Here is a 14,580-nt window from a genome sequence, read left to right on the forward strand (position 1 = left end):
CTGGGCTCAACTCCACCAAGGTGACACAACACAACCAACTCAAAATGGTCGCCGGAGCGTATGCGACGAGCCCAAGAAGGCGCAAAACGTACAGAAATGGCTACTCTGCCAAAGCTAATGGATTTGCAGCTCACGAACAAGCAAAACTTAAAGAATTTAAAGAGTCCTTTACGGAAGATTTCGAGGATACTCCATTTCAAGTTGCTGTTTTGACCTATCTATCTTACTTCTTTTTGATTCTGTTCGGCTACTTACGTGACTTCATGCGAAAATACGGTTTGGAAAAGTCAAAAGCACCGAAAGAGAGCGGAAACGAGGTAAGAGCGTTATCTTAAAGTGCTATTATTTACCAAGAAATGGTCATAGCTTTCTGAAATCGTTACAAATTTCAAGATCGGGCACACTTCTTTGATGTCAGCTGTTGTTGATGTAGAACCACGACTCGCTCGCAGTTTGTGGGCGTCAACCGAAATGATTTCTCGCCAAAAGCTGCCTTTCACCAAGCCTTGATTCTCTGACTATGCCTCCCATAAAGAAATTCGCTAAGCGAGGAATGATTTTTCCTTGGGATGTGAATTTATTAACCGATTTATTCTCAAAATATTTCTTCGCGTTCTTCGATCGATGAAGCACGCTTCGTTTCGCAATGTTTTGACGGTCACACGCATGGGCAAATAGAGCGATGTTGTCATCGAACAAGAATTTAGAGGTCCAGTGGTCAGTCATAAATCCAAATTATAGCAATTTGATAACATCTAGATGTCACATACTGCCCTAGCAGTACAATATGTCTGCTTAAAACCTGTAAAATTATGATGGAAAGGTGTGCTATTGCATAACTTAACCTTTCAGGAAGATCACCATACTAAGAAAAGATATCTCGCTTGGGAAAATTAGCTCTCTCCTTTTTTCTTTTCCGATGGAATCAGTTATGTCAACTCTTAATCCACCGAAAGCTGTTTCACAGCAGTTTTTATTTATAGCTGTATTGTCTTAATTTTTTGCACTAGAAGATGTCAAAACAATACCATACCCCTAGGCTAATAAGTTTCTTATTTTTATCCTCTGTTTGTTGGGTGCGGATGTGCCTTGGGCTGTCTTTTAGGCTAAACTTCAGAATACCCAGCCACTCATTTGCATGTCCTGAATAAATAAGAATAGCATCTATTGTGTTATACCTCATTCTTCAAAGCCTTCTGACACATGTGCATGCGTGGATGGGTATTCTTAAGCTGCTCCGTCTTTTATTTTTGAAGCAGCCATTACATTGGAGATATCACCCATAGCAGTGTAATTTATAGCATAGTATAACATTACAGCAACCAACATATTCACTTGTAGTATAGGGTAAGCTCAGCTGCAACAGGTATTACAGGCTATGGCCCTTATTAACAGCCCTGTTGCTATCATGAAAATTGCAAGAGGTCACATTGAAATTATCTTAGTAATCCAAAGGGCTGAAGTTAGTAAATAGTATGTGATTTTCAATAGGGTAAATGTGTTTCAAATTTTAGGCGAAAAGTTAGATGTTTATATATTATAAAAGGGGGTAAGTTTCCTAAGGAACCGCATATACAGTGTTGCATCAGTGGGGGGTATAAGAAGGTAGTTTGGTTTTATTTATAATTGGGTTAATTTTATCAACTGGTAACTGTAAAGAGCTTCTAAAGCTGAAATTTCAAGTGTTATCCCATTATCAGCCTGAATAGGATACCTGTTAGGTTGCAAGGCGTTTTAAGCATCAGCCCTTTATTAAAGCAATTAAGAGCTTGTTTTGATCAACCAAAAGAACAACTCTCTGAAAAAACCTGAGCCAACAGTTTGCCAACAGATGGCTGACAGCTTTTTGTGCCTACTATGCCTAGTGGGTAGGCATTATGTTATGGTGTCATGCATGTAAGTCTGTAAAACCTTCCCCCAAGCCCTTCATGGGTTTCAAAATGGCAGACTATTGCGAGACACTTGTATCATCTCTTCTGACTCAGTCTTGTTCAGTTCCAACACTGACCATTGTTGAACAATTCTGGGTTTCTTCTGATTCTTTCTAGTTTTTTTCAGGTTTGGTGTTTTTTTTTTGTTTTTTTGTTTTTTTTCAGGCCCTCACCTCTTCATTTTGACATTGTAATTGATACAAACATCAGAGCTACATTGTCAAATTAATGTTCATACATGTGTGTTTACACTGAAGATATTTAAGATACTTTAAAGAAGAAATTAAATTGAAATGAAAGAAAAAAGAAAGAAAGAAAGAAGTTACACAGTATAAAACTGGGAAAAATACATTTTGGCTCAAGTGATATTCTTTGTCAATAAATGATATTTTTTTTATATTGTTTGACCCTCAAATATGCAAAATTATACAATTCATGTACATGTAACTCATAGTCCTTCAGAACTCTGTTATTTCATATCTCAACTTGTCAGTGTGTCTTCAGTAGTGACAAGTAGATGTAGTAGTTTGAAGTTAGAAGTTTTATGTAAGCAACACTCTAAGGTTACTTAAGTAACTGTCCTTTTTTCTCTCTTTAGGGTTTTGTCCCTCTTTATGCAGATTTTGAAAGTTTCTACACAAGGAATCTTTACACTCGAATAAGAGATTGCTGGAACAGACCAATCTGCAGTGTTCCTGGTGCTGATATTGAAATTCTTGACAGAGTCACTGATAATTATGGATGGTCCTTCCGGTATGTTGTGGATACCTGAGTGTATTAAGTTTTTTTTTTTTTTTTTTTTAAGAAAATTAGGAAGAGAACTTCAGGATCTATGACGTCTGCTTAAATTGTCAGTAATAATTATTTAGGTACTTGAAGATGCCTGAGATGACACTGCACCTCAATTTACATGACCAAAATAGTCAAAAGTCAAAATGTTAATTTTTTTTCCTCCAAACTTAAGGTATCTGTCCTTATGGGAGTGGGGAGATGGGGTGAGATTTTTCAGCTTTTATACCGGTTTGTTAATTTTGAACACCTTATCTTTTGAAACTCACCTCCACTCTGATTTTCAAAAGGCCCTCAAAAGAGTTGGTAAGGAAACTTTGTAGAATGATACATCATTTTTTGGGATAGGTTGCCTTATTAATTGTACCTTGTAAACAGTGAGTAGAAATACCAAGGGCTTCATAGGACTTTCTTATCAGAGGTCACACAACTTTTAACTCTTGGATTCTTCATGCCAACTACTTAATTACTTTGGCCTCCATCTTCAAGCATTCAAGTCATAGAGCCGTTCATAAAACCTGAACTTAGCTCAAATTTAAATTATTTTTATATGTGTAAACAACCACACAAAATGTCCAGCCATTCAAGGAGTTGGCTGATCAAAACCTCTCTTTGGCCAGTCATTGTCTGTCGAGAAGCCATCATTCTAAGCCATGATCTTGCATTCTCAAGTTAGTGGAGTCAATTCAGAACAACACACTCAGTTGGAATCTGAGTTATGGAGCGAATGGCAAGGCAGCTTTATTGACGACTGATTGAATTAATTACATACCTTGTGTATTTTTCTCCTTTTAGAAAAACAGGGGAGACCACAAAAGCCCTTAATCTTGGTTCTTATAACTACCTTGGCTTTGCGGAAAATGTTGGTCCATGTGCTGAGGCTGCTGAGAAAACAGTTCTTAAGTATGGTTTGGGAGGCTGCAGTCCAAGGCATGAATATGGTGAGTCGAATAAGGTTTCAGTGGCAGGAAGTTTTCAGGAGTGCAGTAGGTGTAAAGGATTATTATTACACGACTTGGGCAGTCAGAGGGCCAATAACTAAAATCAACCGATCAAAATGCTCTCTTGCCAGTCAATATTCTCTCATTATTACACGACTTGGGCAGTCAGAGGGCCAATAACTAAACTCAACCAATCAAAATGCTCTATTGCCAGTTTTCAGGAGTGCAGTAGGTGTATACTCCAAGCTAGGAGTAGGACTGTGTGTTACAACAACTTTTCTCTATAAGTGAAAGCTTTTATGTTTTTTTTTAACTGAATATCTGGATATCCAGGCAGAAGAGATGACAACAGAGATTTTTATAAAATACTGATACGAAGAATTCATTAATTAAGATTCAAGTACTCCAAATTGTCAAAAAGTCTGGTAGCCCAGACTGTTTGACAATTTACAGACTATCTGACTATTTTAGCTTTTTTATTCATTATGGTGGCCAATTTACAATTTCAACTGAGTTGATAGAACCAATTTACTGTAATTTCCGGCCGTTTACCCGCGGGTAATCTGTTAATTGTGCCTTAAACATGTTCCACTGCGGGTAATAGGGAGACGCGGGTTATGTGACAATTTTGAAAACTACTGGTGGTTGAATTGAAGAAAATTCTCACGTACCTGCGTTTCCACCTCTCAAATGAATTTTAATGTATTAAGAGTGCCACAAAGCGGCATGAAAACATGATGCTGACTCAAGTTTATTTCATGCACAATTAGTTGCGTGATGAACAAATTACTATCGGCGCACGTGTAAACAAAACCTTGATGGTGACAAAAATAAACCGAGGATAAACCCTGCATCAGTAATAAATTTCCAGTTAAACACTAGCTTCAGCTGAAGAGAATTTTCCCATTTTAAGGGACTTGTAAGGCCCAGTAGAACCAGAGATATCGATTTTTTTGAGAAATCAATATGGCGCTGAACGATCATTCACACAAAATGTGGCCACGAATTCGCATTCTGTCAAGTATGCAACGTTGTGAATTTTAGAGCACATTTGTACGAAGTTCCTTTGTTTTTAAGGTGCGGGTTATCCATCAGTGCGGGTAATCTGTTGACTTTTTTTTTTCACTGCCTGCAATAATCGGCCGGTGCGGGTAATCGGCCGTGCAGGTAAATGGCAGGAAGTTACGGTATATTTGACTATTTGCTGACAACAGAGATTTTTATAAAATACTGATACAAAGAATTCATTAATTAAGATTCAAGTACTTGAAATTGTCAAAAAGTCTGGTAGCCCAGACTATTTGACAATTGGCTGACTATATGACTATTTGACTATAATAGCCCAGACTATTTGACCACTGGTAGCCCTATTCTATCCCTCACCAGTTTGACTAAAGGATTTAAAATTTATAAAAAAAAAAAAACACCAAAGCCATTTAAAGTAAGCTAACTAAAGGTTGATTTGCAAAATAGCAGAGTGCCCCAGATTTTTTATATCATAGCCTTCACTTGGTGAATTTACCTAAAGTACAGCTTTGGTAATCCTTGTCTCTCCTCTCCAGGCACTCTTCACATTCATGATGAACTGGAAGCTCTTGTGGCTCGGTTTCTTGGCAAGCCTGCCGCAATAGCATTTGGAATGGGTTTTGCTACAAACTCCACCAACATACCCACACTAGTGGGGAAAGGAGATTTGATTGTCAGTGATGAATTGAATCACTCATCTCTTGTTCTGGGAGCCAGATTGTCTGGAGCTAAAATTAAAGTCTTCAAACACAATGGTAAGACCACTGTATTTGTACTTATAATGTATGTGCTCTAGAAAACTCTTTCTCATTACAAGTTTGTGTTGATTTTTTTATTCATCTCTGTGGATGGAGAGGTAAGTGCTGATTAAGATGAAGATTTTAGAAACCAAAGAAGCTCCATAACAGATCTGGGAAGTATTTGAAAGTTACTTTAAGTATGCAGTTACATGTATAGGATAATAATCTTTCAGAACAATACCTCGCTAAGCCACAGGTGAGAAGTAAATAACTATGGTAAATACTGCAGGCCATTTTACAAGAAACTCATCATAATTATAATCCAGTGATTAGGTACTGTATTGAGAAATTTTATTTGAATTTTAGACATGAAAAGCCTTGAGGATATTCTTCGTGAATCTGTTGTTCAGGGACAGCCACGCACTCACAGACCTTGGGGAAAAATTCTCATAATAGTTGAAGGAATTTACAGGCAAGTGTAAAGTGAGGTAAAATGTAAGGTGGACCATTGCAGACCCAAGGCAATGCTAATGGTGTCATGGTAAAATGTAACATCAGGATTGGTTGAATGAACTAGCTGGGTCTGATGGGGTTTTGTAGCTCCACTGTGATGGTGAAACGCTTTTAACTGGAAGAGTGATTAGCATCCAATATTTCCTTACAACATCACTCCGGAATCAAACAATAAGGTCACAGAGAATAAAGGAAATGATCATCAATTATAAAAGCTCCTGATTGTTAAACAAATTCTCTTGTCAACACCTCAGCAAATGTATAGAGGACAGTATGGTGAATATGCATACTGATAAAAGGATGTTAAGGATTAAAACTACTGATGTGTTTATAAATACTATGATATCTTTTTAAATATTGATAGCTCAGTCCTTTCCAACATCTTAGAGATTACATTGGGACTTTTCTTTGTTAATGACTTTGCTGCTTTATGTTTGCTTATTTATGAGAAAATCAATGATTTTTAGTCTTTGATCGAAGCATACATGTACACCCATTAAGATTGAACCAAAATACTGTATATGGAATGGTACTGTAATCTCTAATTCCAGACCCAGAGATATTAATTGCAAAACATTGTGGCACTGTAAATATCTATACTTTTCCCCAGTTCAGTGTGTGCCACTAACTTTCTAATTAATTTTTCTTATCTCTAGTATGGAAGGTTCAATAGTGAGATTGCCAGAGGTGGTAGCTCTTAAAAAGAAGTACAAAGCTTATCTTTTCCTTGACGAGGCCCATAGTATTGGTGCCATGGGCCCAAATGGAAGGGGTGTAACAGACTACTTTGCCGTAGATCCTGCTGATGTTGATATAATGATGGGAACTTTTACAAAGAGTTTTGGTGCCGCTGGGGGTTACATTGCTGCAACTGAGGTCAGGATTGAAAAGTTTGTTTCTCTATCTAAAAAGGGGAAGGGTGGGAGGGGTGGGTATGGCAAACACCAAAGTGACCCCTCATAGCCTACTACATTCTCCTTTCAATTTGTCTAGTAGGTAGGTAGGTAACTTTATTTCAACTCAGATTGTTGAGGCTGATTAAGCACCTAGCAATACACACTAATATGCTGAGCACACCTACCCATCCCACTCCAAGGGAGGACATCCACCACACAGTAATCTCATGTGTGGGAAATTAACGTCTCCTACCCCAAACCCTGCAGGAGATGGGGCCTACGGTTTATTCGTCCTTATCTGAGAAGACTAGAATATCTATCCATTTCTTGATATTACAAGGTAGCAAATTCTCCTCAGTTATTTTAAGACAATGAGTGTTGGTCCGGCTGGGGCTCGAACCCTTGACCTCCCACACAACAATCCGGTACTCTAAGCAATTGAGCTATATTAAGAAACAGAAGGAGAAGATGTTGCATTCTAAGGCACTCAGGGCTTTTTTATTTGCAACCCTTCAATTATGTATATCCATGAATCCATTTACTGTATTTTTTACGAGACATTGATTCACAAACATCACTGTGAACTGATCTTTATTCCCTATGCTGTGCTGCTCAGATGGTAAACTAAGTTTAATTTTGCAGGAAATAATAAACCATATCAGGGGCAGTTCCCACAGTGCTGCATATGCTTCCTCTATGTCACCTCCTGTGGCAATGCAGATCATTGCTTCCATGAAGATGATCATGGGTGAAGATGGCACTGACAAAGGTTGGTTCACCTCCACCCTTTGACCCTTAGGAGCTTAGGAGTGACTAACATCTAATTTCTCCTTGCAACATCAGCCCTTAATCACACATCGAGGTCACGAGAATAAAGGAAATGATCAGAATCTCTCGATTATCAGTACAAAAGGAAATGTGTAGAGAATAGTTCGGAGAATCGCATCATTGAGTAAAATCTCGCATTCTGATTGGTTAACGAAGCGAGGTATTCAGCGCGGAATTGCGAGTTGAAAACGAGGCTAAGCGAAATTGTTTCGCATCTACGTCACCAAGCACAACAACTATCGTCAAATTGTTACAAAGTTTGGTTTCTAAGTCAATTTAAACTGTTTTCAAAATCATTGTCACCTTCTAAAGAGCAAAAACAAACAAAGCGTTTTCATTGTGGGCCTGAGGTTCTTCCTTGTTTTGAACTGAACTTCAAATTCTTGGAGAAGCATGAAAAATCTCTTTGCTCGCGACAACCCGAAAGCGAGAAAATCCTGTGAACACGGCCCAGAAAAACTAATCTCCAAGCTAACAGGTCACGCCAACCGGGGTTCAATATCCACCTGCAGCCATAATATTTTAGAAAAACAACAAAGGATGTCAAGCAAGTTGGCTGGGTTTTCAGTCGTGCCACTACGACTGTCACAGCTGCCAACGCCAGCGACGGTCCACTCAGTAAAGCTTTGCGAGAAATTTATGTAAGTTTTTGCACTTGAAATCAGTGCTTTTGATTGCACACTTCATTTCTCTCAGTTTGCCACCAAAGAGGTAAAAGGTGTAATTTACTTTCCTACTCGAGCAAATTATTTGAAATTTTGAAAAAAGATGTTAACGATAAACGGCTTGTAGATTCAGTGAAATACCACTATTATCCTTAAATAGTGTGAAGCTTGTTTAAAAAGTTCGAAAATTAATGTAAAATCAAGCACGAGGTGCAAATAAAATTGTGGAAGGTTAAAACGTGTACGACTAACCTTGCTTTCTATTCGCTAACATAATGACACTTCTGACAGTTGGCTCTGAAATGGCTTTCTAGAGCGCGCGCTCGGGATAAAAACAAACAATAATATTGTCGATTTAATTTCTTGTTTTCTTATTTTCATTCAGTTATGCGATTCAAGGAAAATTCATTACCTGACTCGTGAATTCCGCGTTAAACTGCACGCGAAAACCGATATCGCACGAATCGCGAAGCGATAGGTGCGATATCGGTTTTCAAGTGTAATTTAACGCGGAATTCACGAGTCAGGTAATGAATTTTCCTCTAAAATATGTGTACTGATGTTAGGGTGTAAATATATCTTATTAACCAAGCGCGAGGGCCTTACTGGGAGAATATCGGCCCGAGGTCTTGACAGTACGGACCGAGTGCACCGAGGTCCGTACAAAAAAGACCGAGGGCCGATATTCTGCTAGTACGGTCCCCAGCAAGCTTGGTTAATAAGAGATTTATTATACGACTGAAGTTCAAAGGGACACAAGTGCGGTATCATTCGGGACCATTCGGGACAGTGCCCGGTCCAATATTAAGAGAATATTGACCGGCAATAGAGCATTTTGATTGGTTGATTTTAGTTATTGGTCCTCTGACTGCCCGAGTCGTGTAATAAAGTGTTTTTATAACACAACCAAAGTAAAGCGCACGCTCTGATTGGTCAATTCAGCGTCCACCATTTGCCCATGGGTGTACGTTGCTGACGTGAGCAAATGCAAAGACTAGTTTTCCGCTTGTTTTTTGTGGTCACGTAAAATTTGTTAAATAAAAGAAAACTCTTTTGGTACAACGTATCAATGTTATGTTATAAAACAAATGATAAACGCCACAGTGTACACTACTAAGTTATGGATACACTTGGGAGGTTTGCTAAGCACTCAAGAAGCTAGACTCGCTATCGCCTCGCGCAACTCTTACGCTTCTTTCCTGCTTAGCAACCTCCCGCGTGCATCCATAATTCAATAGTGTACGCTGTGGTGTTTACCATTTGTCAAGTATGTCGTGTACCAACAGTACAATGATAATGTGATTTACGAGAGAAAAGAGCTTGGCATTCAGTGTAAATAGGGTCAAAAGAAATATCCCTCATAAGGATTTGTTCTCCAGTCGGTTCCAGCGTTGCTTTCAGATGTGCTGCCGACAGCCAGAGTGGCAGTAGTTAAAACTTTTACAACACACATAACTTTTTAATCTTATTGTCTGTTTTTATTTTATAGGAAAGAAAAGACTCGTTCAATTGGCTGAAAATTGCAAGTAAGAAAAAGTCTGATATCGTTGGTTAGATTGTAGTACTTTGTGGACTACTGTACACTAACTTATACTGAGTGGAATGTTGAAAGTCTCCAGCTGTGATAGGGTGGGGAACCTGGGGTAACAGATACACTGTAGCTCATTTATATTCGGATCTGGACTAGGATAATTCAATGACCAACACTACACAAATTGTTTTGTTGTGTTTTATCATTTTCATGCAATTGGCCCTGCTATAAGCTTGGCAAAAGAACTCTCATTAACATGTAGCCATTACTGTTCAGGTACTTCAGACAGAGACTCAAGCAGATGGGATTTATAGTGTACGGTCATGATGCCTCCCCAGTTGTCCCTCTTCTTCTCTACATGCCAGCAAAAATCGCGTAAGTGAAAACTCAGGAATGTTACGTCGAATTGTAACAAATCATTGTGAATTATTTAACAACTACATTGCAGGTTGTTGTTTGTTCAGTTTCACAACACAGAGTTGAAATCCGAAACTTTAACTTCAGAAAAGGTGTGATTTTTGGCGACCAGGGCTTAGTGTCTTCTTGGTGAAATTTACATGCATTGACTTTTACAGCATTGATTTTTACAGCAGCGACAGGCTGGGGAGAGAAAAAAAAAATGTGCACCAAGGGGGTGGGTGACAGTCAAAAGGAAGGAGAGAGATGGGGTCGGGAGAATCACCTGTTCCTGTACAATGTAACCCTAAATCAAACATGGCCGTCTGGATAAACGATCTCGAGCTTGTAGCGCTGACTCATCCTAATAAGACGCTTGCACTGCGTGCCACTTGTACCTGAAACTTTGTGTACGAGGTATCGTGTTGGTTTCACCTTTCTGTGTGCTTCACCGCGCCTTGTTGATTGTGGCTGTGGGTAACAGTTACAGTTTTCTTTGCACAGCTATGTTGAATCAGCCCGTGTACAGCAGCACCCTACCCTCCAAAAGGAAATCACATTTTAAAAAATTAGGAATAATTTCTCCGGAACACGATTATTAACGGCAAATCACAGACGTCCCTTCCCGATTTTCTTTTAGAGGGTATGTTGAAAAAAATATATATATGTGTTTTTAAGTCGTTGCTTTTCTTTCTCTCTTTTTTTTAAAGAGCATTTGGCCGTGAAATGCTAAAAAGGAACGTAGCTGTGGTTGTGGTTGGTTTCCCTGCTACCCCACTGATTGAGTCTCGCACCAGATTCTGTCTGTCGGCCGCGCACACTCGGGAAATGCTGGATAAGGTGGGTGAAAGCTACTGTTACTGCGGCACCGAATTTTTAAAGAGGTACTCTGTTACTTGGGAATGCTGGGTATTTAAAAACACCGCTGTAGAATTCAAACAGTCCTTACCTACCCTCGATAATCGAGAACTAAGCAATTTAGTCTGTGTCAGGGAAAAAAAAAAGGATGTAGAAGTCAACACTTCCCAGGGAGGACATCCTTCTAGGGAGAGAAAGAAAACTAAACAACCCCCCCCCCCCCCCTTGAAAAAAAATTGGATTAAATCTTCCGGGACAGACGCTCTCGTTATTATTATTAGGGACCCTAAGAAAACCACAACGGCGACGGCATCGGGGACGTGCAAAACAAAAGACGTAATAGGTAGAACAATAGCGTTCTTGGTTACATTTCTCAGCCGTCTTCTGCGAGACCGCAACGCAAAATCACCAAAATTTGCGTCGTCTGCGAACTGAAACTGTGACGGCAAATTTTGTAAAATTTCATTTGCAACACAACGCTGCTTATATACTTTATGTTAAAGTTGCCGTTAAGAAATTCTAACTAAGAATTGTCTCATTATTCCTCAATTCAAAAAATGGATTTTTTAGTTGTTTTACTTAACGTGGATAAAACGAATTCCCACACAGTGTTAAGTGTAGTCCTTTCTGTATTTTTTTTTTTTTAATCAGGCTCTGGAAGCTATCGATGAAGTAGGTGACATTCTTCAGCTCAAATACTCGAAACAGGCACAGAAGAAATAGCTGGAGTTTCATGTTGGGTGAACGAAAGTCACATAGAGACAAAACACTGTATCATGGAAATGAAGTCACTGATATAATGATAATTTGATTATTACTCACCATTATGGCCACAAAAGAGTAGACTCGTTTTGGTACTTTTGAGGTAAAGGTTTAGTTGCTGTGGTCGAACCTCTCTAGGAATTTTAAATTAAATGCAAAGCACACAAAACCTTTTCTTCTTAGTGGGAGAGCCTGGGAACCAGACTCTGTCAGATCGTCTTACGATTGGTGAAGGGTTCTTCCAAACTTTCCAAGAGATACTTGCTGGGAATCTTAGCAATGTGCTTTGTTTATATTTATTTAACGACTTGGGTTGCTATTTGTTCTTCTTTTTCCCACAAGACTTGCAAATTTGTTGTAAAATATTTCTGTTTTCTTTGCTTAGCCTCTTTTTCGCATCGTTTTCGAGAGATATTAGTTATCTGCGGCAAACCAGAACGGCGACGGCAACGAGGACATGGCAAAACAAAAGGTATAATAGGCAGAACAATAGCTCAGCTCGTGCGTTTTAAGATGTTGTACATTTCTTAGCTGTCTGTAAAACATCAACGTGAAATCACCAATATGTGCGTGTTCTGAGAACGGAAACCCCGGCGGCAAATTGTTCAAGTTTCCATTTGGAACTCAACGCTGCTCACATACGTTTTGCTAAAGTTGAGGTGTGGAGCCGTACGAGACAGTACACTAATGCAGCCATTTGAGAAATTCTAGCTTGAAATATGAATTGATTTTTTTTTGTTTTTTTGATCGACCTCATCCTCGATGTTACCGTCGTGGCTGCTTAAGAGGGACTTTAAGCAGTCAGGACGGCAACGCCACGGAAGACGTCGATTAAAAAATGAGTTTCTACTTTTAGTTAGAATTTCGAAAATGGCTGCATGTGTTTACCGTCTCATAGGGCGCCAGACCTCAAACTCAACATAACGCATAAAAGTAGCGTTGAGTTCTAAATGTAAATTAAAGTAATTTGCCGCCGCGGTTTCGCTTCGCAGACGACGCAAATTTTGGTGATTTCACTTTGTTGTTTTGCAAAGGACGGCTACGAAATGTACAAAGTTTTAAAACGCACGTGCTGGGCTATTGTTCTGCCAGTTAGATCTATTGTTTTTCCACGATCTCGTTGCCGTAACCGTTGTGGTTTGCTTCAAGTCCCCAAGGTCCCTATTAATGACTGTGAATACGGTTCACATTAAGCTTTACAAGAGATATTTTGCTAAATGGGCCTTGTGTTTATATCAGTGAAGGGATGACTCAGCATATAGGTATTAATTCTTGTTTGAACACTTTCTACGTTTGGTCATCTATTGTTGTAAGAAAAAAATGAAATGCTCTAACAGCGCTGCCTGTTATGTACAAACAATATCGCTAACAATTTTAAGATGCTTCAACACGCAGATATTATTTTCTACTTTTGGTATATAAATATTTAATCCTATTACAAGATCTCGGTTATGTATTTGCTGTTGTTGGATGAGAAATGAATGAGAAATTGGTGAAATCAGAATCATTCAGTTTCTAGTTATGGGTAGTCTGTTCAAAAGCTAAATTCGTAAAGCTTTGATTAATGACAATTGGAGAGGGAAATATGTTAAAATATAAAGTATTTAAAGCGATCACTGACAGCAAATGAAGACGAAACTTTGTAAATTGAAGGGTTTTGTTAATATAGTTGATAATAAGCACAAGAGTGAAGTAATTTTAGTAATGTTTTAGAGAAATCTTAAACAATTACTTCTGCAATAAAAGCATTTTAAGACGAGAGAGAGCTCAATTTTAGTTTGTCCTTTGCGATATAGTTGAGTACGGTCTCCAGGAGTGGCGTTTCTTACAGCAGCTATTTTCTAACTTATTTAACCACTACCTAGTAGGGCCTTACTTTGCTTATGGTAAAGAATCTGAATCCGCGAATTGCTCGGACAGCTTCGACTCTTTTGCCAAGTGAGAAGGCATGTATTTTACGGAAACTGTCACTTGCGCATGGCCTCACAAACCATGCGGGTAGTGCAGAGCGAAAAGAATGCAGGGACATGTCTAATTTGCAAAGCTTCCATGAGTCGCATTAATTTCAAAATGAAATGGGCCTACGCGTGTCAAATGAGTTTTTAAATAGAATGACATTCGCTTGTCACGTTTCAGCTTAAAAAGCTAGATGCAGTCTTCAAGGTTAATTTTGATGACGACGATGAGATTGCCTTCATTTTCATCTTAGCCCGCGTGATTCGAAAGTTTCACTGAAGGCCCAAGGAAGAGCAGGAACTGCGTGTTCGCTCACTTTTCCAAGGCGGACTTTTGCTGCGCTGCCTAACATAGATGGAAGTTACTTACTTACACAAAACAGAACAATGTCAGTTGTAAAATCCCATAGTCCAGTCTCGGACAACGCCAAATTTATCTTGTCAAGTTATGCCTCAGTATATTTTTAGCACAGAATGAATAGTTGGTAAGGTCTTGCAGGTGTTGATACTTAATGGCTCAAAAATGTAATCATTGCCAGTTTATTTTTTTTATCTTCAAGATGAAGATTAATATTCGATTTTTTTTTCGAAAAAAGGTATTTCCAATTACCGAATACAAACCGACAACATTACACAGCGGACAACGGATATTAATTTTTACGACTTATCCTGCGAAGCTTAAAGAAATACTGCGTCGATAAAAAAAATATTGCGTAACAAGACAGTTGTTCGACTTCAGTTGGGCTATC

The 14,580-nt window shown here is 38.8% G+C and overlaps 1 protein-coding gene across 1 annotated transcript; it reads left to right on the top strand.

The window, feature by feature from the left end:
- Positions 1–2: 2 nt before the first annotated feature.
- LOC111328015 (serine palmitoyltransferase 2) lies at positions 3–13,635 on the top strand. Its single transcript, XM_088762742.1, has 11 exons — positions 3–317; positions 2,530–2,684; positions 3,516–3,661; positions 5,224–5,442; positions 5,794–5,899; positions 6,597–6,816; positions 7,479–7,605; positions 9,819–9,855; positions 10,137–10,235; positions 10,967–11,096; positions 11,766–13,635. The coding sequence occupies exons 1-11, from the start codon at positions 45–47 to the stop codon at positions 11,835–11,837; spliced, it is 1,584 nt and encodes a 527-aa protein (XP_088618868.1). The 5' UTR covers positions 3–44; the 3' UTR covers positions 11,838–13,635.
- The last annotated feature ends 945 nt before the right edge of the window (positions 13,636–14,580 follow it).

The sequence above is a fragment of the Stylophora pistillata genome, chromosome 6 (assembly GCF_964205215.1).
Source record: "Stylophora pistillata chromosome 6, jaStyPist1.2, whole genome shotgun sequence".
Classification (NCBI taxonomy): Eukaryota; Metazoa; Cnidaria; class Anthozoa; order Scleractinia; family Pocilloporidae; genus Stylophora; species Stylophora pistillata.

Excerpts from the sequence above, each read along its gene's own strand:
- LOC111328015 (XM_088762742.1), top strand. The coding sequence starts at position 45 with ATGGTCGCCGGAGCGTATGCGACGAGCCCAAGAAGGCGCAAAACGTAC. Across the intron at positions 3,662-5,223 it reads CAGTCCAAGGCATGAATATG|GCACTCTTCACATTCATGAT; the intron begins GTGAGTCGAATA and ends TCTCCTCTCCAG. Across the intron at positions 10,236-10,966 it reads TACATGCCAGCAAAAATCGC|AGCATTTGGCCGTGAAATGC; the intron begins GTAAGTGAAAAC and ends TTTTTTTTAAAG.